This window comes from Uloborus diversus, chromosome 4, assembly GCF_026930045.1.
Source record: "Uloborus diversus isolate 005 chromosome 4, Udiv.v.3.1, whole genome shotgun sequence".
NCBI classification, from domain to species: Eukaryota; Metazoa; Arthropoda; class Arachnida; order Araneae; family Uloboridae; genus Uloborus; species Uloborus diversus.
The window spans coordinates 151135125-151158033 of NC_072734.1; the positions used below are offsets into that span (position 1 = coordinate 151135125).

A 22909-nucleotide genomic window follows, 5' to 3' on the forward strand; every position below is an offset into this window, starting at 1 on the left:
TATTCATTTAACCCTTAAATGCATTTTGTCTTTTTATATGTTAACATACCCGATTGAGTCTTCTAAAACACAATAAGGACAAATTGAAATTCTGTAGTTGCCAATAACCAAGAAAATAATACTCACTGAAGATGCTATTAGATCTTTTTTTAAACCTGTAAATTCACCAATCTGATAGCAAACAAAATTGATTCTTTTGTGGAAACATGCAAATGCAGGACTTATTCTTTATAGTTTAGTGCGCTTGAAAATCCCTACTTTCAATTCAATGACGAATAAAGTTTTACTGCTACTTGAATAGTAAGGCATTTTTGCAATTTTTATCAATGTTCAGTGATATTCGATGCCAAATTATTTATTTTATTTTTTTTCAGCTACAGCCCAATGTTTCCAAGCGGTTGTTTAACCATAAACCATGCCTAAATTAAACTATGATTTGTTAAAGTATTTTTCTTTTGATTTGAACAGTAGTTGAAAGCCAAAGAATGAATTTTAAAGTGTTTTTGAAAGAGCATGCATTTACAGGTTAAAACAGATTCCTACAGTTAAAAGTCCGTTCGATTGTAAAACGTACGATAGACGCATTGATTTGTTTTATGCACGACAAAATTATTAAACAGCTGGAATTCCTCCGCAACTGGCTAAAGTGAATGGAATGGTACAAAAATGAGTAGAGAACACTCGTATTCCTTGCATCACTAAAAGAATGATGTCGATGATTGGAGTGTTCTCAACTCTAAACATCAAGGTATGTGATAATACGAGGCTAATTCAAAATTGAGTATTGGGTAATGGCTTCAGTTACGGACATGCTTAAGACATCGCTCTCAGGTTAACTCAATGTTTTTATCCTTTTAATGTATTTAGACTTTTAAACTATTTTTCTCTCCTGCAACAACAGCTCATTTTATCTTTGGCTGATTTTGGGTCCTCTGAATTAGTTTATTCAATTTTTTTTTGCTCAGTTTCAAAAAAAGATCCGACCTCCATTAACAGACACCGAAAAATATGATGACCCCCAGTAATAGACAGGCTAAAAGGATAAGTAACAGACAGGATGAGGAAAGGATGAGTAATAGACAAAATTCCCTTTTTCTCTTCAAAATGTGCAAAAGTTCTTAATTTTTAGAACCAAGGGCGCCCATATGCAAAATTTTAAGGGGTGGGGGCTCAAAAATTTTCCTCGTGGTTTAGCAGAACATTTTACCATAGAAACCAATTTCAGTACAGATTAGACATATTTAAATTTGATATTTTTAATAACTTACTCATTAATGGCTAGAAAAGAGATTTTTTAACCATTTTTGCAAAGAAAAAAGCCCTAAAAGCAAGGAATTTCTCAGGGTGAGCTTGAGCCCCCCCCCCTTGCCCCCTATATGGGCGCCCTTGTTTAGAAATAAAGCCTTATTAAATTTAAATGAACGTGAAATACCAACTGACCTCATGGTGGCTGCTCATAACATTCCACCATTGCTTTGTAAATACCAACTGACTCATAAAATTCATTTTGACAACACTGGATGCCGCATTCATGGGTCACAGCAACATCCATTTTATCTGCCTAAAAGGTTTATAATTTAAATCCAAACTTATAACTGTCTCATGCTGGACCCTTGTCTGTTACTAGTGATCTTACCCTACTTATTACAATATTTTGCGGTTTGTCAAAAGTAATGTTTGTTATAAAATGATAGTGTTTTTGCTATTTTTAAGTGCAACTTATGTAGTTAGTTTTAGGTATGTTTTGAATTTCAATGCTTAATTCGTCAAGTGCATGCGGGGCAAAGTGATGTTTGGTTTACTTATTCATTCATTTTAAAAACCTCTAAGTATTCATTCATTAATTCGTTTAATTACAGTCCTTCATTTTTTAATTCAATTATTTTTTCATTCCTTCACTATTTTATTAACTCATTTTTCCCTAATTAATTAATTAGTTAATTTATTCATAATGTTTTATTTCATTATTTATTTATTTATTCATTTGTTAATATATTAATTTATTTGAGAAAAAATATCATTTATAATCAATTAAAAAAGTGTTTCGACAGAAAAATATTTCATTTTTCACTTTGCCCCATACATATACATGTGTAAATAAAAAGGCAATTTTTTCCCCCTTGAAGGTACAAATTTACTACCAAAATCTAAAATAATATTTCAATGCAAGTTTAATTATATAGTGCATTGTTCTTTATGTACTGTAATTTTCAAAACAGATTTCCAATTTGTTCAATTTGAAAAGGGGAATGATTTTAACTATATTTCAGTTTGCCCCCCATTTTCCTAAATACTGCTCGTGAAATTTATATCACTTCTTAAAATTGATTTAATTTAATTTTTAAAGGACTGTGTTTTAATTACAAAGCCAATAGCCTGGGTTAAAAATCAAAGCACACAGTGTGGATGCCACTCTTGCGGATGCCAGCGTTCATATACATAAACGTGAGATTAATAGTTTTTGTGATGTATTTTGTAGTTGTTAAAGTATTTTGTAGTTTGTTCCTGTTTAAGTACTTAAATTTTATTTTTAAAGCCCAGGGTGTGAAAGTGCATCTCTTGCATCTGCCTTCTGGATCTCATGGATGTAAACATGATATTAATATTTTTCGTGATGTACAGTGGTGGTCAGAATTATAAGTACAGGAAAAAACTGCACAGAAAAAATGTTGTTTCCTCAATAATTCAGTGAAATTTATACACAAAGTGCCTTTTTATGCTAGAAATCGTTGAAGAAAGCAGAATATTTGAAAATGAAAAATATAAATAATTTACCGTGATTAATTAAAAAAATGTCACCGTTAAAACTGGTTAAAATCAAAAGGACAACGAGCATTTTGCCCTGAAAACCCCTAGTAATCAATTATTTCCTTCTTTTCTTCAATCACTTTCATCAGTCTTGATGTCATGGAAGTTGAAGAACGTTCTTGAACGAAATTTTTCTTGGCTTTTGGGATGATGGAGAAAATAAGTTCTTGCTTGTTTCTACATTGAATGCCATTTTTCTCATACTTTGGATGCCAGAATGTCTCACAAAGTTACCATTAAACTTAGACCGATCCCTTTGTCGAGCCAGTACAACAATTTCTCGGAATGAGCTTTAAACAATGGTTTTGAGGTTTAAGAAACGTGCAATTAAGGATTATCCTGCTGGAACATATTGTTTAAAGTAGTAATTAATGGTGCTTTTGGTTTAAAGAAATACTGCTAAGTACATCAACATCACTCAGAACTCATTCTGCTATGCACAAAAAACATTGGTATAGTTTCCGTCCGTAGCGAAACTTCTACAGATCATTACTGAGCCGCCTCCAAATGTACGCGTTGAGATTTTTTTCCTTCACAGAGATCGTACCAGAAGTAGAAAAAAAAATCATCTAGTCAACACCCTAATTAAGCTTTTTCGCATCTGAAAAGATTACACTGTCCCAATTTTACCCATAGCAACGCATTTTTGGCAACGCTCAACCCTTGCCTTTTTATGATTTTTTTATAGAGTCGGTAGTGACATTAGTTTCACATCATGAAACTTTTTTTTTTTTGGTATAACATTTAGAATAGTTCGAGAACTGCATTGAAACTTGAACTCCCATCCAATATGTCTTGATGTCTGCTCTTTGGAGCAAAATTGTCTTATTATCATGTGTTTCACACGTACAGAAACAGAAGATTTCCTACCCGTTCGTCTTTGTGGTCTTTATTTGCCGGGATTTTTGAGAAAGCTCTAATGACCAATATTAATCTATTCAGATTTGTTGCTATTTGACGTACAGTAAGTCGTGAAGTTTTTCAAGCAACCACTTTCGTTTTCTCAAATTCTTTAAGTTTAGTACCTAACTGCATGACTGTAGAAATAGAATGTGACGTCCCCAATCGTTTACTGAGTATTTATATTGTTATGTAGTGCAGTGTGAAAAATAAAAAACAAGCAAATTTTGCTTTTTAGAACACAAAAATCTAATTGTCCTTACAATTTTGTGAAAATAACAGGGATGCATTAATTCAAACTTCATTGTTTGAGTAAAAAATTTCTATATGTTTAAGACAAAAGTACTAAAAAAAGTGTCTTTTACCATTTGTTTCTAGTCATAAAATTTGCATAACTTTCCGACCAAATGCAGCCAAGATCTGGAGGTTTTTCTTTTGTCTTTATAATTTTGACTACCACTGTACTTTGTAGCTTATAATTTGTTCTTGCGAAAAATGAATTTACTTATTTAATATTAATTATTTTAAAAAATAAATAAAAAAGTAATAAATTAATTTAACCAGTTAAATTTTATTTTTAAAAAATCAAAAGGGGGAGAGCAACTCTCTGCCGATGCTCATGGACATAAACGTGATGTTAATATTTTTCGTGATTTTAAATTGTAATTTTTAAAGTGTTTTGTAGTTAGTCCCTTCTTAATTAATTAAATTTTTTTCTGAAAAGCCAGGAGGTGAAATTTCCCCTCCATGCCGGTATTCACAGACACAAACATGACTTTAGTATTGCTCGTGATGTACTTAACAGTTTAGATATTTTGAAATTTGTCGTTTGTTTAAATCGAATTTAGTGAAATTTAGCGGTATGTTCTATAAGCGGTATTTTCTCGTAAAAAGCGTGAAATGTTTTACATGCATATCATTGTACTAACCAATATTTCTTACTTCTTCGTTGAAGCCGGGTCCTTGTTAATTCACGGATCGCTATAAGCGAGTTCAGCTGTATAAGCTATTTTATCATAAAAGCATTCTTAATCTAGTTAAATATCTTCTCAAACCCAGAAACACTATTGTTCAACCCTAATTGAAAACGTAATTAGCACATTTTTAAATCATAAAAGTACTTAGCAAATTTTTTGTTTTCAATGGACTAAAAGAAAACAAATAAACGGTTGGAAGCTTAAAACCGCTGTATAAAAGCATCCGAGAAAATTTGATATGCGTTTAGTAAAACCAATTTACATTTTACATAAATTTATTTAGAAGGAATACAGATTTTACGAAATATGCGCACATTAACATTTTTTAACACAATAACGAAAACAATTCTTTAATGTAAGAATACGTTCGAATGTCCTTTCTTTAGTCCCATAAATATCTTCGACACTGACGTTCTTTTTTTGCATACGAACATTCCTACCTTTCAATTTTGCAGACGACATTACGCGTTGCATCAATAAATCTTTTACGAAATTCTACTACGTGTAACAGCGCCCTCTCTCCTTTATGATTTCTTCCAGTTATAAAACCGACTTATGAAATGGTTTCTTGACATTATCTCAGTTCTGCGCGCCGATATCGAGCAAGTGTTTTCGCGGTTACATTTAAATGACCGCGCATTTTTTTGAGGAATACTTTTCTCGCCGTTTAATATTCCGATGTTGATATCATTGACCTAAATTAAACTGAAACTAGATTTAATTCGAAATAAGATTCCAGTTCCTTACTGATCAGCTGTTGATTGGAAACACTGCACTCATTTCCTGAAAGTCAGAAACATGGTGTTTTCTGTTTAAAAGGTAAGAGAAATCTATTACTTGGCAGTTCAACTGCAACAATTTGATAAAATTTTTATTATCTGCAATTTTATATTTCAACAACAAATTATTATATTTTTCGAAACTCATTCCACTTGTACATTTCTGCAGTACTACTATTACTATAGTACAAAGAAGAATTTTTAATGAAGAAAAGAACATTCCTTACTTTCCTCCTTTTTCCCTATTTTTTTTCCATTACATTCTAAAATATTTATTTTGGCTGCATTAAATTGTCGTTCTTTTCTTGTTTTTTTCTAAACAAAATCACTTTGATGTTTAAAGTAGTCTTTTTCTACCTTTTTTTGACCCGAGGACTTGCAAAAGCTTCTTAAAAATTCTTGTGGACCGACGGTATCCCCCACTCCCACCTTTTTTTTTACTTTTTTCTTTTTGTGAAAAAAAAACTGTGTTCGTGAGCCGTTAAACACCTGCTATTTTTTTTTTTTTTACTTCCCCCTCCCCTTCCCCAGTTTTTCACAAAATAATAATATTAACAATAAATTGATGAATAAATATATAAGTAAAACTTTTCTTGGTATTAAATAACTGCTGCACAAATATTTAAATGTTAAGATAAGTAATTATTGCAAAAAAAAAAAGTCACGTATCACTGCAAAACACAACTCAAAAATAGCAGACAAATTAAAAAATGTAATGCAAATTTATGTAAAAAGATGTGTACGATATCATTATCATTATTATGTTGTTTTTCTTTCTTTTTTTTCTCTTTTTTTTTTTCGAGCAAGGAATTTTTTATTTTAGCGTGGATGAGCAAAAATCTCTGAGGACTGGTCAATTATTTTCTGCGGATCGGATCCGGTCCGTCAGACCACCGGTTGAGAATTGCCGGCTTAAGGCATGATACAGTTTTTTTTTTCTTTTTGCCGAAAAGATTTGCACTTTGGTGCAGTGAAGCGGTGTGTGACAAATCAGTGCACTAAATTTAATTACTAGTTTCAGAACCTCACAAGCACGCTCTAACATTTTTCATTCTTTAAGGTAATGCATAGGTAAGGTATAGCCGGTATGAACTGAGCTCTGTCAAGTGGTGCAGAGTTTTTAGGTTTAAGAAATTGATGCCCTTACTTCAATTTTCACCCGCAAAATCTTAATGCATTTCTCTCTTTGCAATTCGTTTAAAAAGCTCTTTTGATGCAATTAATCATTTAGTTTAGAATACCATAGTGCACTAAAATTGAAATTAAATTTAAATGTAACAATTCTTGAATATATAAGAATTTACAATTATATTTTGATAAGTAGAGGAATGTGGGGCAAAGTGAAACAGTAAAATATTTTCACAGTTCACAGTGCCATCTATCTGCCAATATTTTAATTATGTTCTTAAACGTACAATTGTTTCATGTCAAAAAATAAATTAATAGCTCTAAAGATCAAGCAAAAAAGAGTGCAAGTCCTTTTCCAAATTTAATGCACATGTTGTTATATTTTTGGTTTATAAAAAAAACAGTTTTCGTTATTGAAAAATCATGAAGCTCTTATAATTAGCATTAAAAATATTAATTGAGATCTATTGTTGTCCAGTGCAGTACTAATTTAGTTAATAAACAGCATGTTTTGATTTTAAATGTTAAATACAATCAGTTAATTGCACGTGGGGCAAGTGGAATAATAGTTCCTTTCGTTTACTCATTTTTTATTAATTTTTTAATTACTTACGTATTTATTCATTGATCTATTCATTTACATTCCTTCACTTATTTATTCATTCGTTCACTCATTTTGTTATTCATTCACTATTTCATCTTTTTCATCACATTAATTAATTTATTCATTCATTTATTCATTTTTTTGTTTCAGTATTATTCATTTATGTATTCATTTGTTTGTTATAAATTCATTTAATGAAATATATTTTTAACAATTAAATAGAAAGTATAAAAATACTTTATTTTTCACTTCACCCCATGCAAAGAGAAGGGAACATTTTCCCCTTTTCTTTTTTGAGAGTACAAATTTACTGACAAAAATTAAAAATAATGTTTCAATGATAAATTTATTGTAAAATACATTGTTCTTTCTAAACGCTTTGTAATTTTCAAAACAAATCTCTAATTTGTTCACTTTGAAAACATGAAGTTGTATTAACTATTTCACTTTGCCCCACATTCCCCTACTAAAACTAGTTTAGTGAATTTAGATCATTTATGTATTATTTTAACGATGAAGATGTTTATCGTTTTGAAGCAGACAGCTCTATGAATTTCAGCAGACTATTTTAACCATTTGTATAATTATATAAGATTTTAACTATTTTAACACCCCGGTTGTTATTATTTTGTAGCAGATAATTTGAAAAGCTACGTTAGTGATTTCAGGGCATCCCTTTCTTTGATCATGTTTCATTAGGATGACTTCATTAGGATCCGCTGTAGATAATACATAAATATGAATATTATTTACGCTTAAATAAATCCTCAAGCAGTCTATGTTGAATATTTAAATACCTTGATCAACAGACGCTTTTTCTAGCACCCCCCCTCCCCCCCAAAGTTGTCTAAAGGAAGAATGAAAATTCCAGTAGAAGAGAATAAAAGACCAGCTATCATTCCGTGCCTGCTGTCATGAAAACTTCTGCATGTGTGAGTTTAGTGAATTACATGTACACACACACCTTAATGCCAGCTGAAATCACTTTTATTGTCGTAAATGCTTTTATATCCACAATGGTATAGATTTTGGAAAAGCCTTTTGAGAAATTAAAGTCATCACATGCGTTGAATTTAACTTTAAAGGTAAGTACACTCATAAGTGACGCGATCATGAATCTTGCACAAAGCATTAAGAGTAAGCTGTAGTTGATGTAACAACTTAATGCAACTTCAAAACTTAAAGTAAGTTGGATTCAGTTTGAATGTAGAGTTATATCATGCAAAAATAACCTTTAAATTCCTATAAATATAAAAATATATTCTTTTCAAAATTCATAAACAAGACACATTGAAAATAAATCAACGTTAATTCTACACAGTAAGGACAGTAGTGACAATTATTCTTTAAATGGTTTCGATTGTTATCTATTTATTCAAGTTTACTGAAAAATGGGAAATCGTAATATAGACAGTACTTTAAAATACCGAACTTTAAACTACTACTATTCTCTTCGGTCATCGCAGAATTTTACTCTGCATTTATAAATACTTTGAATTAAAATTACCGTAGATTTTAAGTTATTAAAGCCAAAAAATAAATTAACGCTAGTTTTATCGAGATCCATGTGTATATCAGCTTTTGATTGATTACTTGAGTTTTCTTGAGATGTAGAAGTCACTTTTGACGAAAAGAAAGTTTTATTGCGACTAAAGTTATTTAATAAACTTTTGTTTGAATATATCTAGCCGCAAATTATTTTATGGTTCCCTTGATCGTTTCAAAAGGTACTCGTACAGAGTACAGTAACCACATTTGTGTGAGAAAAACGTTCATCTGGGGGACCCATTTTTATAGAACCCATTTCATTTAATTACCTGCTTCACTCTTTCAGATAGGACAGCCACGTTCAGGCCCGAATCTGTGTAGCCGCAGACCCCACAATGAGGGGGGGGGGGGGGGGCCATGGCCCAAGAAATTGAAAAAAAAAATAGATAAATAAAATTGAAAAGAGCTATCAATAAAGCTTTTTAACGTTGCAAATATACACTGCTAGGCTCTGGGGAGAGTCCCTACAGATTTCGTTGCCGGAGGGGGAGGGGGAGGGGCAAAATTTAAAGATCCAGGCCTGATCAAATTCAACGACAAAAGTTTTAGATTTTGCTAGTCCCGGAAACAATGGGTTTCAAATAAAGACTTGCATCGTAGAATAAGTAGTCCACCATCTAGGGGCTAAACGATGCTTTGTTCCTATGTTTGCTCTGGTGAAGTAGCCTGCTTTGCTTCTTGATTTTGGATTAAGACGGAGTTAATAAGAAACCAGAATCAAGAAGCAAAACACGCTGCTTCACCATTGCAGAAATAAGAGGAAGGCATCATTTAGCCCATAGATGGCGGACATGTCCATTTTTTTCCGTTTAGATGGTGGACACGTCGCTACTTATTCTATAATTCAGAGTTTTAGGATTTACCACGGCCAACAAGTGCGGAAAATAGTCAAAAAACATTTATTTTTGTGCAAAAGAAAAACAGAACCTAATGTTTTAAACATTTTTGTCTTTCTAAACAGATTCTGCACCATGTTCTTAAAACTTCGACTCTTGAAATTTCATTGAATAAAAGAAAGCAGTAAAAATTTCCTCAGTGTATACTGCAGCACTAAAAGCTAGTCATGGCACAAGTATTCAAGGACGTATTTAGCACAATTGACTACGTGGTATTTGCCCTCATGTTAGCAATATCTGCTGGCATCGGAGTTTGGTATGCGTTCGCTGACAGAAAGAAGAGTAACACTCAAGAATTCCTGATGGGAGGTCGATCTCTTAGTGTATTGCCAGTCGCCATGTCTGTCCTAGCCAGCTTTATGTCTGCCATCACCCTACTTGGGACACCAGCAGAAATCTACAATTATGGGACGCAGTACATCATGATCAACATAGCATTTTGTTTCGTCGTTCCTTCTACTGCGTATTTGTATCTCCCGGTATTTTACAATTTGCAAGTAACAAGTGCGTATGAGGTAAGTTGAAAATAGTTTCTTTTAACAAAGTATTCATTTATTTTTTCATTTTTTAATATTCAGAAAAACACATCATGATTACTCGTCTTTTTCCACCTGAAAAGTCTTTTCAATTTAATATTTGCTGGTGCTTTCCTCAATTTTATGTTTAACCATCACAATTTTAAACAAACTTAATTGCTTACAAATCACGGTAGGTAGTTAACCATACACACAAATATGTAGTTTCTACCAAAAGAAAATATGTGGTCCTAGTGTCCAGATGCTTTCACTTGTGCTCAGAAGATTCCTCTTTGTAATCCGCCCTCTTTTAAGACCTTGGTGTAAAAACAGGGAGATAAAGCGGCTAAGGAATGTAGAAAATTTCAACCTTGGTTAAAATTCGAGTGACATTTTTTTTCGTGAATACAATACTTCCTTTTCTTCGTACAAGGAAGAAAGAAAATATTTTTTTGCTATGGAATAAAACAATTTCAATTTCAACATATTCTCATTAAATTTAAGATCCTCTTCGTAAAAACTGAGCATGACCTTACGCAACGTAACTACGGCGTAAAGAGTCAGCAAAATATTCAATGTTTCGTAAGTTTACACATCATGTTTCTTGTCTTAACTGCTAGCAATGTTTTTAAAATAACATAAACTATGTTTCACTGTTATGCTATTAAGCATGTACAGATTTTTCAAATTTGTATAAAAAATACATTAACTGCATTAGTTATATATTGTGTAGTAATTATATTTACTTATTTAACTCCATATATATATTTTTTTTAATTTTCTCCGCTTAAATTTATATTGGCAGACGTTTTTGTTGTAGTTGAGTCTAAGATTTGGTTTTTCTTACCCTTGTTTTCTTAAACATTTAAGGAAATAAAAAAAGCAATAGCTTAAACTGTTTCTCAAAAAAATATGAAAAGTTTGAAATTTCTGAATTAGGGAAAACAAGGCACAGTGGGACAAATGGAATTTTTTCCATTGCTCAAATGATTACAAAAAAAAAAAAAAAAAAAAAAAAAAAAGAAGCACCATACTTTATCTGTATGGCAACTCCGTGGAAACTTTCCACAGCAACATTTTATTTTGTAGGGAACCTGTAGTCCTTTGTACTGTTGCTACAGTTTTGCTGTATTTTAGCTTTTTTTAATTTGAGGTGAAAATTGTTATTCAACAAATGATATAATTCACTAAATTGAAGCTGAAACTTTCTTAATTGCATGCATACAATGTTCTTTGTTTCATTAAGAAATTTTACGCAATTTTTTACTTTTAAAGAAGATTTCCGATGCTTTCCTTGGTTAAAATAAAGTTTTTATTGTCTTTTACATTCCACATTATTTCTATTTTCTTATCCATTTTTTTTTCATTTTATGCTACTGTATTATTTTGAACTAGTGGTAACCGCACGGCTTTTTCCGTAATAGAAAAATTAAAAGGTCTTTTGGTTCGCCTGTATATTTACAAATAATGCATGGTGAATTTTCTCGCCAGTTGGCTCGTACCCATGTTACAATTCCACGTTATGATAATTTCGTATCTCGCCAATTGGCTTGTGCCCATGTTACAGTTCCACGTTATGATAATTTCGTAATTTACTCGTCCATCTTATGATAATTTTGTTCTTAAAATTGGAATAGAAAAAGAACCACATCAAATTTTCAAAAAATCGCTTCGAAGTGCACACCCCCATGCTACAAACTAACATTGTGCCAAATTTCATGAAAATCGGCCGAATGGTCTAGGCGCTATGCGCGTCACAAAGATCCTACAGAAATCCAGACATCTTCCGGACATCCAGACAGTGAGACTTTCAGCTTTGTTATTAGTAAAGATAAAGATCAGCTGGAATCATATACCTTACTTGTAAAGGAGAAAAAACAGACATCAAAGAATCAACAAAAAGAAATTCAGTCATTATATTCACAATGTATGTTCTTACTAGTGGTACCTGCACGGCTTTGCCGGTAATAGAAAAATTAAAAGGTCTTTTTGGTTCGCCTGTATATTTACAAATAATGTGTGGTGAATTTTCTCGCCAATTGGCTTGTACCCATGTTACAATTCCACGTTATGATAATTTCGTATCTCGCCAATTGGCTTGTGCCCATGTTACGGTTCCACGTTATGATAATTTATTCGTCCATGTTATGATAGTTTTGCTCTTAAAATTGGAATAGAAAAAGAACCACATCGAATTTTCGAAAAATCGCTTCAAGGTGCACACCCCCATGCTACAAACTAACTTTGTGCCAAATTTCATGAAAATCGGCCGGATGGTCTAGGCGCTGTGCGCGTCACAGAGATCCTGACAGACAGAGAGACTTTCAGCTTTATTATTATTAAAGATGTATCAAACGTTATTTTACAAATATTTTTTCAACTCTCACATGGGCATTACCACTGTAACTATTTTTAAGTCTTGCCGTTGAAAAGCTGTTTTTATATGTTTTGTGTACTAGGTATATCTCAACCTGCAATTCAGAATAATAATGTGTAATCGTAATATAGCTGAGTTTTATTATCCTTTCTCAATGTTCCGCTCCACCCCATGCCCTGTTCCAATTATCTCCTACATGGGGCACAGTAGAACTTAAGAGGCTTTCGAAAATCATTTTCTTAAAAAGAAATATAGTGAGGAAAAATTATGAACTAAATTACGAAAGTAAAGTTTTTCAGAACTAAAATTAAGGAAATAGTAACAGAAGAAATTAAAACCCCCACTGTGCCCGGCTTTCTCTTTTAATTCCTGGAGTACAGCCGTTTGAGACGATGAATTTGATGTCGTTTTGATAATAACTAATACATTTTAAATGAAAGCAATGTATTTGGTTTTAAATTAATTGTTTTAAATTTGTAAAGAGATATTTTAAATAAAGTGCATCATGTGCTAAAATGAAAAATACGTTAATAATTACAAGAAGAATGTTGACATACGGTAAGGTTGGATTGTTTAGTTTTGCCTGAACTTCTTGTTAATTAAAAGCTGCACTTATGTAGACTTAACGATGGTGTAAATTTTAAATTGGAGAGTCGGTGAAAAATTTGATATTTCGTTTGCTCATGTATCTTGTGTTTATTGCCTAACTGTTTGTATGTATTGTTTTCAAAGCGACAGGATTTTTTATTGTTATTTTTTAGACTGATATAGACTTTTTTTCTACTTAAATTCCGTAGCACAATATCAGTTCAACCTTATGTGTGCAAACAATAATTCTATCTCTCAATACAAGCTCGAAATGAGGGTTAAACTTCGCTGAGTTACATAGGAGTTCATAGAGCATTAAACTCAAGGTTATTGTTGAAGTTTTTATCAACAAATAAATTTCCGCATATAATGGCTTTTATTACTATTTATTTCTCTTTTTGAAATAAAGTATGATGCAGCTCTTTAGTATCAAGCATGATATACAGCTCGATATAAATGTCAGGCTTTGTCACAGTAGCGTGGTTTAGTGATCGAGATTTTAAAAATGATGCTCAAGCGTTAAGTAATCTTTCAACAGGGATATTCAACCGTGAAATTTAGAAAGAGCTGCCTGCGGTTTAGTGATGAAGTACGAAATTCTCTAAAATATCGTTAGCAATGATTTTTTAAAAGTATTGCAGTGTGAATTTTTATCTTTTAATTTCGCTTCAAATGTAATGCAAACTAGGATCCGATAAATTTGATACCACTCCAAATACTGCTTTCGCTTTTCTTACTCTTGCTGAAAGCTTCATTCTACAAAAACGTACAAGCAAAATTTTTCAATGTTTGTAAATAAATATTAAAAAACTTTTTCTTGCATTTTTAATTTTCTTCCTGTCAAAGAAAGGCTATCCTTTTTCTCTTGTTTCAGTAATTTTAAATTTAGTATCATTTTTCTCTTGTTTCAATAATTTTAAATTTAGCACTTCATTTCCATTTTCTCTTCTTCCTCAAAAGTTATCTGCCATTGTAGACACAACAGGAAGATGAATAGTTTTCCCATTCTTGATAATCCCATCTAATTTGGGATCAAAGAGTTCTATTTGAACTTCTTAATCGAAAGTCCAATATCCATAGTTCTGAAAATATCCTTGTTATCAAGTGATCATGGAAACAGGAAATACAAAAGAAAGTGTTCAAACTGTGCACATTACATAAGTGAGAACTGACGGTTTTTGTAAACAAGCAGAAACATGGTCAAGCGTAAACAAATCAAAGATCAATCCAGAAGCGATGAAAGTTTTACACTGAAAATCGATCAGAAGGATACAAGGAATGTAAGGGCTCATCAATCATTTGAGAAATGCTTTTTACACTCGATGATATAGGTTTGATTTTAGGTCATTGGATCGAAAAAGAAAATAGTATATCTATCTTAGCGTTGCTATGTTTTAACTTAATGTGACAAATTTGATTCCGAAAGCTTTTTGTTTTCTGAAAAGAGTTTCTGATCACCATTACGTATAAAAATACGTATAAAAAAACTTTTAGCACATTTGCATGAAAATTTTAGCTTGAAACATGATATGAAAGGTTCAAAGGAAGTAGTATTTCAACAATCACAATCAATATGATTTTAAATGCATTGATCTAATGTTAGACTTAAGGTCATTAGGCGGAATACGACAATTTTATACTCATAAGTGTTTTATCTCAATGAAATTAAATCACGTTAGAAGTACATTCTGTGTGTGAAATAGATTGGATAGAGGACACCACGATTCACCTGGTTATTTATTGTAATCGTTATGATAAAATCTTCAATCCAATTAAAATCTGGGAGTATCTGCCTGTCTGTTATGTGTATCTGTCTGTGACCTCAATTCTTCTAGAACGGCAGATAGATAAGAGTCAAACCAGGTGTTGGAAAATCTGAAACTTGATGAGGAACCCATACCGCCCGGTCTCATCTTTGTAGGACTTTAATTAGCAGAGATATTATTTAAAATATCAATAACCATTTTTTTATCCAATTACAGTTCTAAATCGAAGCAACGTCCGACAGATGGCAGCATCAAAGTTTCTGAACCTTAACTTTGTGGTGCTGCTATCTGCCGGGATCTTAATAACGTAAAGACTTAAAAAAAGAAAAAAAAAACATGGGGTGTAAATATGGGCACTCTTCAAAAAAGTCATCAACAATGGTTTAAAAACGGGATAAAACTACAAAATGGCAGAAAGTTTATTTACTACAGGAAAGAGAAATATTTACAGAAATCGCAAACATGACTGGCTCTTTCAGCCCGGCACAATCTCAGTGTGCCAACATTTGGCGCATAACACATTTCACCCCGAGTGTCTTTAAATAAGGGCTTATATTTACACCAAAAACTCCTAAGAAAGATGGCCACTATCACATGGAACCTAAAAGCGTGCGTGACCAAAGGTGTGCTTCAAAAAATACCTTAACATCTACGTTTTCCGGAGCTCGCTGTGAAATCTTTTTTAGACTGACATAAGAACATGAAAAGAAAGCGATTTCGCATACTGCTTAAAAGTTTGGAGCCCAGAAAAACACCATTTTGCACAGTAACTTAAGCTGCATCACGCTACTTGAAAGAATGTTTCCAACTGCTCTCTGCTATCTACTAGTATTGGGAAATGGTACTGTCTCCAGTGCTCGACGCCAGTTTTCAGTACTTCCCATAGCTCGTAGGGAGGGGTGCCCATATTTACACCTGGGCCCATTTTACACATTTTTCTCTGCTGTTTTAGGTACATATATTATTAACGATATGATTTGGTTTTCAAAAAATTATAGCTTTGTGATGCAATTCTACGAACTTTCTAATTCTTCTTTTCTTTTTCTTTTTTTTTTGGAATTTAATTGTTCTCTTTATTTTGTAGTACCTGGAACTGAGATTTCATAAGTATGTGCGAACAATTGGATCAGCAGTTTTTTTCATGCACATGGTAAGTAAGATACTCTCTTGAAAGTTCTTTGAAAGTTCGTATAAATATTCCCTACTAGACCATGCCGTCGTTGAAGGGATTAGAGGAGTAAATTGCTCCTTTGGCTTTGAAAAATGGATGTTTTTACATACAGGTATAAGTGAGCGTGGTTTTGTGGTTGCTTCCCCCCCCCCCCTTTCTCTGGAAAAAATTGGAATGACGGACCTGCCCACTGGAATAGACAGTTCCAGCTACTAGATGAAAAAAGTTCAAATTTGATGCATAAAAAAGAAAAAACATGCCTTTCAAAAACCTATGATTAAAGAAATAGAAATGCTTCAAACAAAACATATTAACAAAATAGTTTTATTTTATTAAAACCAGATAAAATGTCAATAAAAATTTCTCTCTATAGCAGTACTATAGATTGTACCGAGAGTTCAAAATAAAAGAAAATCTGGCTTAAACGAAGGGAGAGGCAATTTAATGCTAATTTTTAAACTTTTCTGGTTTCTTTTAGTTTAAAAATATAACTTTTATTGATTTTAGGCAGTATATTTTGGCCTCTAAGGTGCTAAAAGATTTGTCACTATTTTGAATTTTCCAGTGTAGATATTAACCTACCCAGCGAGCCTCTTGTGAAATATGCCACGGGTAATAAAATAAAATGAATTATTAAGTAAATGCATTGTCACAAACATAGGTATTAAACAATTAGAAATGCTACAGAAATGTTTCAAAAAAGTAGAGAACTTTAGATTTACACTTTTAGTGGCAGTAGGAGTTAATGCTCTAACTGCTGGGGGGGGGACCTTTTTTTTCCCCTAGTCATTTAATGGGAAGTGGGACAAATATTTTTATGACGGTATATCTTTCTTTTATCTATTTTTATGGTTCTCTTACAGCTTATGTATATGCCAGTTGTGCTGTATGCTCCTGCTTTGGCTCTTTCGGAAGGTAGGTAGAAATCATTGTCATTATCAGTTTCATCATTTTCTTTTCAGACAATTTTCTGAAAACAAGAAGAACATAGGGTTATTTATTTCTTTATTTACTGGCGACAATTTCGGCTTTTGTGCTGAGATTTGCGGTTTTTTTTTTTTTATTATTATTTTTTATTTTGAGAAATCATGATTGCTTATTGTTTTTACTTGACCGTAGTTGATGTCTTATCATTTTTGATCTCCACCGAACTACGCGTGCGAGTGCGCTCTCTGAAAGAGGGCGGGGCAACGGATGACTCCTCCAGCTCCTCCGCTTCCGCCAGACCCTCGTTCATGCCCCGCCACTCCCCCCCCCCCCGCGGAATCGACTACATTTCTACCCTAACCTATCGACTATACAAAATTCTCTTTGGTAAACAAACAGCATCCAGCACACAATATCTAGCATCCAGCTCTGGCATTAATTTGATCTTTGACATTTTGAATTTAAGTTATGTTTTTCGCGATTGTAATTGGTATAGGAGACATTTGTAGGAACAAGAATTCAAGATGTCAAAAACAAATTAATGTCAGGGGCTGGATACTAATTGTTGTGGGCTTTTTTTTTTTTTTTTTTTTTTTGAGGGAGAGAAAGTGGTTTCATCTTTTGGTCGTTTCAATCCACATTTTTCACTTGTTATTTTTTTTTTTACTTTTGCTTGATACTTTATTAGCGTATTTTCAGTTTCCGAATTCTGTTTTATTTACTATCTATTATACATTTCGGGCCACTTTAGTACTTTTTTGCGTGAATGACCCTTCTTACTTATTGCGTGAAAGAATGTAACTGCATTCGAGATTTTCGGGAACGTTTGAACCGGAGCATATTTCTGACTTTAACATTTAAAGAAACAATTAATTAAAAATAATTTTTTTAACGAGATTTTTAAAAAAATAAAAGCTGTACACACGATTTTAATAACATTAATTACAGTGCTTTGAAATCCAAATGACTTTCTTAATTGAAAGAGGAAAATTGACAAACAATAACTAAATATAAAAGCTATTAAATGTGTCTGTTGTCAACGCATAATTCAGACATTTTAAATAAAATATTAAAAATTTTTAAAGAAAAATTGAAAACATATAAAATAAGTGTCGCATTCAAGTGAAAACCTTTAGGTTAAATTGCCAATATTTTTTTCCATTTGCAGTAACTGGAATAAAAATATGGACTGCTGTACTATCCATAGGATTGGTCTGCACATTTTACACATCCATAGTAAGTTGATTATCCTTTTTAAAAGATGTAATTTTAAATATTATTGTTGAATGAATATTTCACAAAATTTGCGGGAATCACTATTTTTTTCCAAAGCCTTACAATAAAAACTATGACTTTACTTCGTAAATATGAATCTTCTTATTACTGTTGAAGAAAAAAAACCAGTTTCGTACTTCACAGCAGCCTTAAAATTTTGAAAATTTTAATGCGTAACTTCGATTTGTTAAATCATCTTCTTTAAAAGTTAAAAAAAAAAAAGCACATGTAAATAGAGAGGTTATTTAAGCAGATGGGATGAATTTGATTTTTTTTAAATAATTATAACAATGGTTCAAAAATTCAGATTGTCTCGGTAGATCAGAGACATCTGGAAACATATATTAAGCCGAATAATAAGTTACAATTTCTAAAAAAAATAGCATTCAATAATGTAGGGGAAAGGGGGTACACGTGAACAATTCTTTTTACTTCTCTATTTTTCAAAGAAATGTTATAAATTTCTCAGAGAAAAATGTTCCAATGATTGAATAATCCTTTCTTTGGGTCATGGAATTCTTTGAGACATTAAATTACTATTTATTTGCTCTATGGTATTTTTTGAAAATGTCTTCAATTGTTCACAGGTGCACTCTAGGGGAGGAGAGAGGGAGCACATGTAAACAAATCTGGGGCACATATGAATACAGTCAAAAAATGCACGACAATCATCATTAATAAAAGAAAAACTCTTTGATATGAAATATCTACGCATATACCAATTACATTAGAAGTAGTATTGTAACCTATACTGCGCCAGTTTCAATTGTAGAGTTAACTGTCATTAAGAGGTCGTTCCTCCATGTTTATAACTCTGATCATTGTCAATTTCTAAAGTTTCGTAGCCTGGTCTGATCGCTGGACAGACAAGAAAAAAACTGAAACAAAACATATTACTGAACAAAAAATATTATTTTGTAAAGATTATTCTTATTATGTATTGCTTTTAGAGAAAGTCAATGTATTTAAAAAGGATTTTAAACTTCAGTTTTTAATTAAATGAAAATAGTTTGTGTATTTTTATTTCTTGTAACTGTTACATAACACAAAATTGTTAACGAACTGTTTAGTGACAAAAAATTTACAACATAAAAATAATTTTTAAAAAATAAATGTTTAAAACTAATACGTTAACATTAAATTAATTAATATTGACAATAAATTTACAAACTGAGTGTAAAGAAAAATAACTATAAATTTTTGCATATTTTTTTATCACTATATGATATCCTACGCTAATATTAATATTTCGGAGGGGATATGGGATCAGCGCACATGTGCCCTAGATGTGTTCACAAGTGCAAAATCCTTAGAATTAACTTGTAAATGTTCAGAAATCAATTCAATAAAAAAATCAAATGTTGTCATAAATTTACTTGAATGTTAGTATAATTGTTTGGAATAATTAGGTTCAGCTTATTAGCTAGTTTAAAATATGTTTTCATGTGAAGCAGACTGATAAAATTATTTGCAACACTTGCTAAAACAAAGAAGTGGTCACCAGAGAAACATAAAATGGCTCACTGCTCTAAAAATTTGGAAAAGCGGTAGGACTGGTACTGCCATCACTTGAGAATTTTCAAGATTTTTTTGCTTGAAGTTATCTTAGTAAAACGTATATGTTCACATGTGCTTCTTTTCCCCCTTTCCTCTATGAATCAACGCAAAGGAAATCGCTTACTACTTTAACTTGCTGGACTTTTACAGTAGATATAGCAGTGATTTGACTAGGAGATTGAGCGAATTTCGTTAAATTTCTAAGATAAACCATTTCTGACTGTTGTGAAATTATATTCTTGAACGGATTACACAAATTTACTGAAGATACGCTTTGATAAAATTTATTGAACCAAAAACGTAAAAACTACTTTAATATAAATTCAAAAACATATTTTCCCAGCATTGGAACATAAAGAACTTATGTGCAACTACTATAGTGCAGCAGACAGAGCGAACAATCACTGAATCCAGATATATACCTTACCAGTTAACCACACGGATAGTGTATGATTAAAAAAAAAAAAAATTCAAGTAGGTAACAATCGAAAGAGCATAATTGATACCTTTTTGACGCAAAAATCATTTGCCCACGTACCCCTGCAATCAAGATATATGGTCTTAAAGTCTGCCAAATTTTTAAGAAAGGCGCCAAATTTAAAGGTTTGACGAGAAATTGAAAGTTTGACGCGATTTCATCTTCTGTTCAGGACATCCATCTGCAAAGCGTGTGACGGATGTCCTCCATCACCCATCTAAACTTGCTAAATTTGGCGACTTTTCTCAGAATTTCGGCAGACTTCAAGACATCATATTCCGATAACAGGGATACGAGGACAAATAATTTATGCGTCCAGAAACATGTTTTATTACCTTCTTTCGCTTGCTACTTATATAAATTTCTTTCATTATTACATTGCCGTATGGTTTCCTGGTTAGGAAGGCCACAGCGACTGCTCAGTATTCATTAATTAAATACCCTTTTCCTCTTCGATTAAAAAGTAAATAGTAGAACTTCAATGTAAATGCCAAATAAATATAATTTATATTCATTTATTTACACAAAAGTAAGGAGGTACACGAAAAATATAATAGATTTTATTTACAATGAAACAGTTAATATTCATAGTAGTTGATGGTGCGAAAGCATGTCTAATCTTCAGAAATTAAATTAGCTGTTACGGAGGAATTTCACTTTTGCTTGATGCATATAAAACTCAAAAACAGAAAGCACAATATTAAAAAATGTATATAATCTAATAATGTTTTAAACGTCATTGCGCTACGAACTGGTAACTTTAAATATGCTTATTTTCTTTATTTAGTTTCGCATGATTTTACTCAGTGGTTGGAAATAGCGCGCTACAAGTAGCGACGCCACTGAAGTAGCTACATTTTTCAGTAGTTTGTAGTGTTGCGCCCTTTTTTTAAAAAAAAAAGTAGTGTAGTGAATAGTTTGATACAAAAAATAGTAGTTAGTAGCGATTTCTGGAAACTACTTTTAAATAAACAAACGAACAAAAAAAAAGAAAGAAAAAAGAAAATCAAAAAATTAGCAAGTTTAAAACTGTTTGGCACAAATTTTACGCTAATACATCAGCAGATGCAATGAGAAATAAGATTGATAAAAATACGAACTGACCTCAGGCATATCATTTTGACGCCATACGTTCTATCCATTAGACGAGATAAATTTGTTTGTTATCGTAATTTTTATATTTAGCCACTGTTTGCATTTAATAGAGCTTGGCTTGAAAAGAAAAATATATGAATTAGCGTTGCTCGCGAGCGACTACATTTCAAAAGTAGTTTGTAGTCGCTACATGTTCAAAAAAGTAGTTGTAGTTAATTACATTTGTAACAAAGTAGTTGTAGCTCGCAACAAAAAAAATTGTAGTTTTTCCAACCACTGATTTTACTATTTCAGGGTGGTATAAAAGCTGTCGTTTGGACTGACTTCTTTCAATCTGTGATGATGTATGCTTCTGTTCTAATCATAGTCATTAAAGGTGCCATTGATATCGGAGGATTCGATCTCGTTTTCGAGAGAAGTTTCGAAGGAGACAGAATTGAATTTTTAAGGTATCATTTGAATTCAAAAAGCTCAAGAAACTTTTGCTGATTTAATTAACTGGTATAAAACCTTTGACTGTAATAAATTAACCTTATCATTTCAAACATATAAAATAAAGCAGTTCAACATTTAATCTTTCTTTTTTGCAAAAGCAAGTTTGAAAACGGTTAACAAAACGAGCAACCGCACAGTGTTTCGATTAATACAAGCTAGGTGGACAAAAGTCAAGTTCAGAATTCATCATTTCATCACACAAAATTAAAGTGTTCCTAAATTCACATGATTAAATTGCTCAAGATGGATATTATTTATACGGGTAAGTGCTTTTTTTTCCTAATTTAATTACTCTATCTGATAATTAAACAGTATTAAAAATTTTTTTAAAGATAAACGAAGTTGTTTTTGCTCGTTTAAAATCTTTCACGTGATGGTAATGATTTTACCCGTTTGTACTCGACCAAATTTTCTGTATACAATGTCTGCACTTTTCCCCATTATTAATAAGGCGTATTATATTCAGCACACAACAACATATTTTTTTTCTCTCTAGAGTACTTTCTTTCGAGTAGGGATTTCTTTGAACAATTATTGAAGCACTTAAAGCTTTGGGTTAAAAAAAATGTTGTACTCGAGTGTGCTGACTATAATACGTCTTATTTCTAATAAGAAATCTGCAGCTACTATATACAGAAAATTTAGCCCGGGTACAAATGGGTATAAGTCATTACCATCACTTGAAAGTTTTAAAACAGGCAAAAATCCTTCCTTCATTTTTAAAAAAAATTTAGTATTGTTTAACTATCACATAGATTAATTAAATTAGGAAAAACAAGCACTTACTAGTATAAAAAATATCTAACTTGAACAATAAAATTATATGAAATTAGGAACACTTTAATTTTGTTTGAAGAAATGATGTCTGGAACTCAACTGATTTATTCAATTACAAATGGATACGTACCTTTGAACCTTATTACACACTGACGGCAGGGAGTTAGACATAAAAAAATAGCTATCATATTTTGGTTTAGTGTTTGCATTATCCCAATATCAAAGTTTAGAATTTTGAACATGACTTT

The 22909-nt window shown here is 31.9% G+C and overlaps 1 protein-coding gene across 3 annotated transcripts in view; it reads left to right on the forward strand.

The window, feature by feature from the left end:
- Positions 1 to 5293: 5293 nt before the first annotated feature.
- Positions 5294 to 22909, forward strand: part of LOC129219794 (sodium-coupled monocarboxylate transporter 2-like) — a 45418-nt gene continuing 27802 nt past the window's right edge. Inside the window, exons 1-6 of one of the 3 annotated variants that reach the window (XM_054854097.1) lie at positions 5294 to 5504; positions 9706 to 10155; positions 15971 to 16036; positions 16921 to 16972; positions 18153 to 18220; positions 21684 to 21838. In XM_054854097.1, coding sequence (XP_054710072.1) covers positions 9808 to 10155; positions 15971 to 16036; positions 16921 to 16972; positions 18153 to 18220; positions 21684 to 21838 — 689 coding nt within the window. In that variant the 5' untranslated portion in view covers positions 5294 to 5504; positions 9706 to 9807. Of the gene's footprint in view, positions 5505 to 8223; positions 8381 to 9705; positions 10156 to 15970; positions 16037 to 16920; positions 16973 to 18152; positions 18221 to 21683; positions 21839 to 22909 lie in introns of those variants that run through there. The other 2 variants (XM_054854098.1, XM_054854096.1) reach the window with 2 other exon arrangements.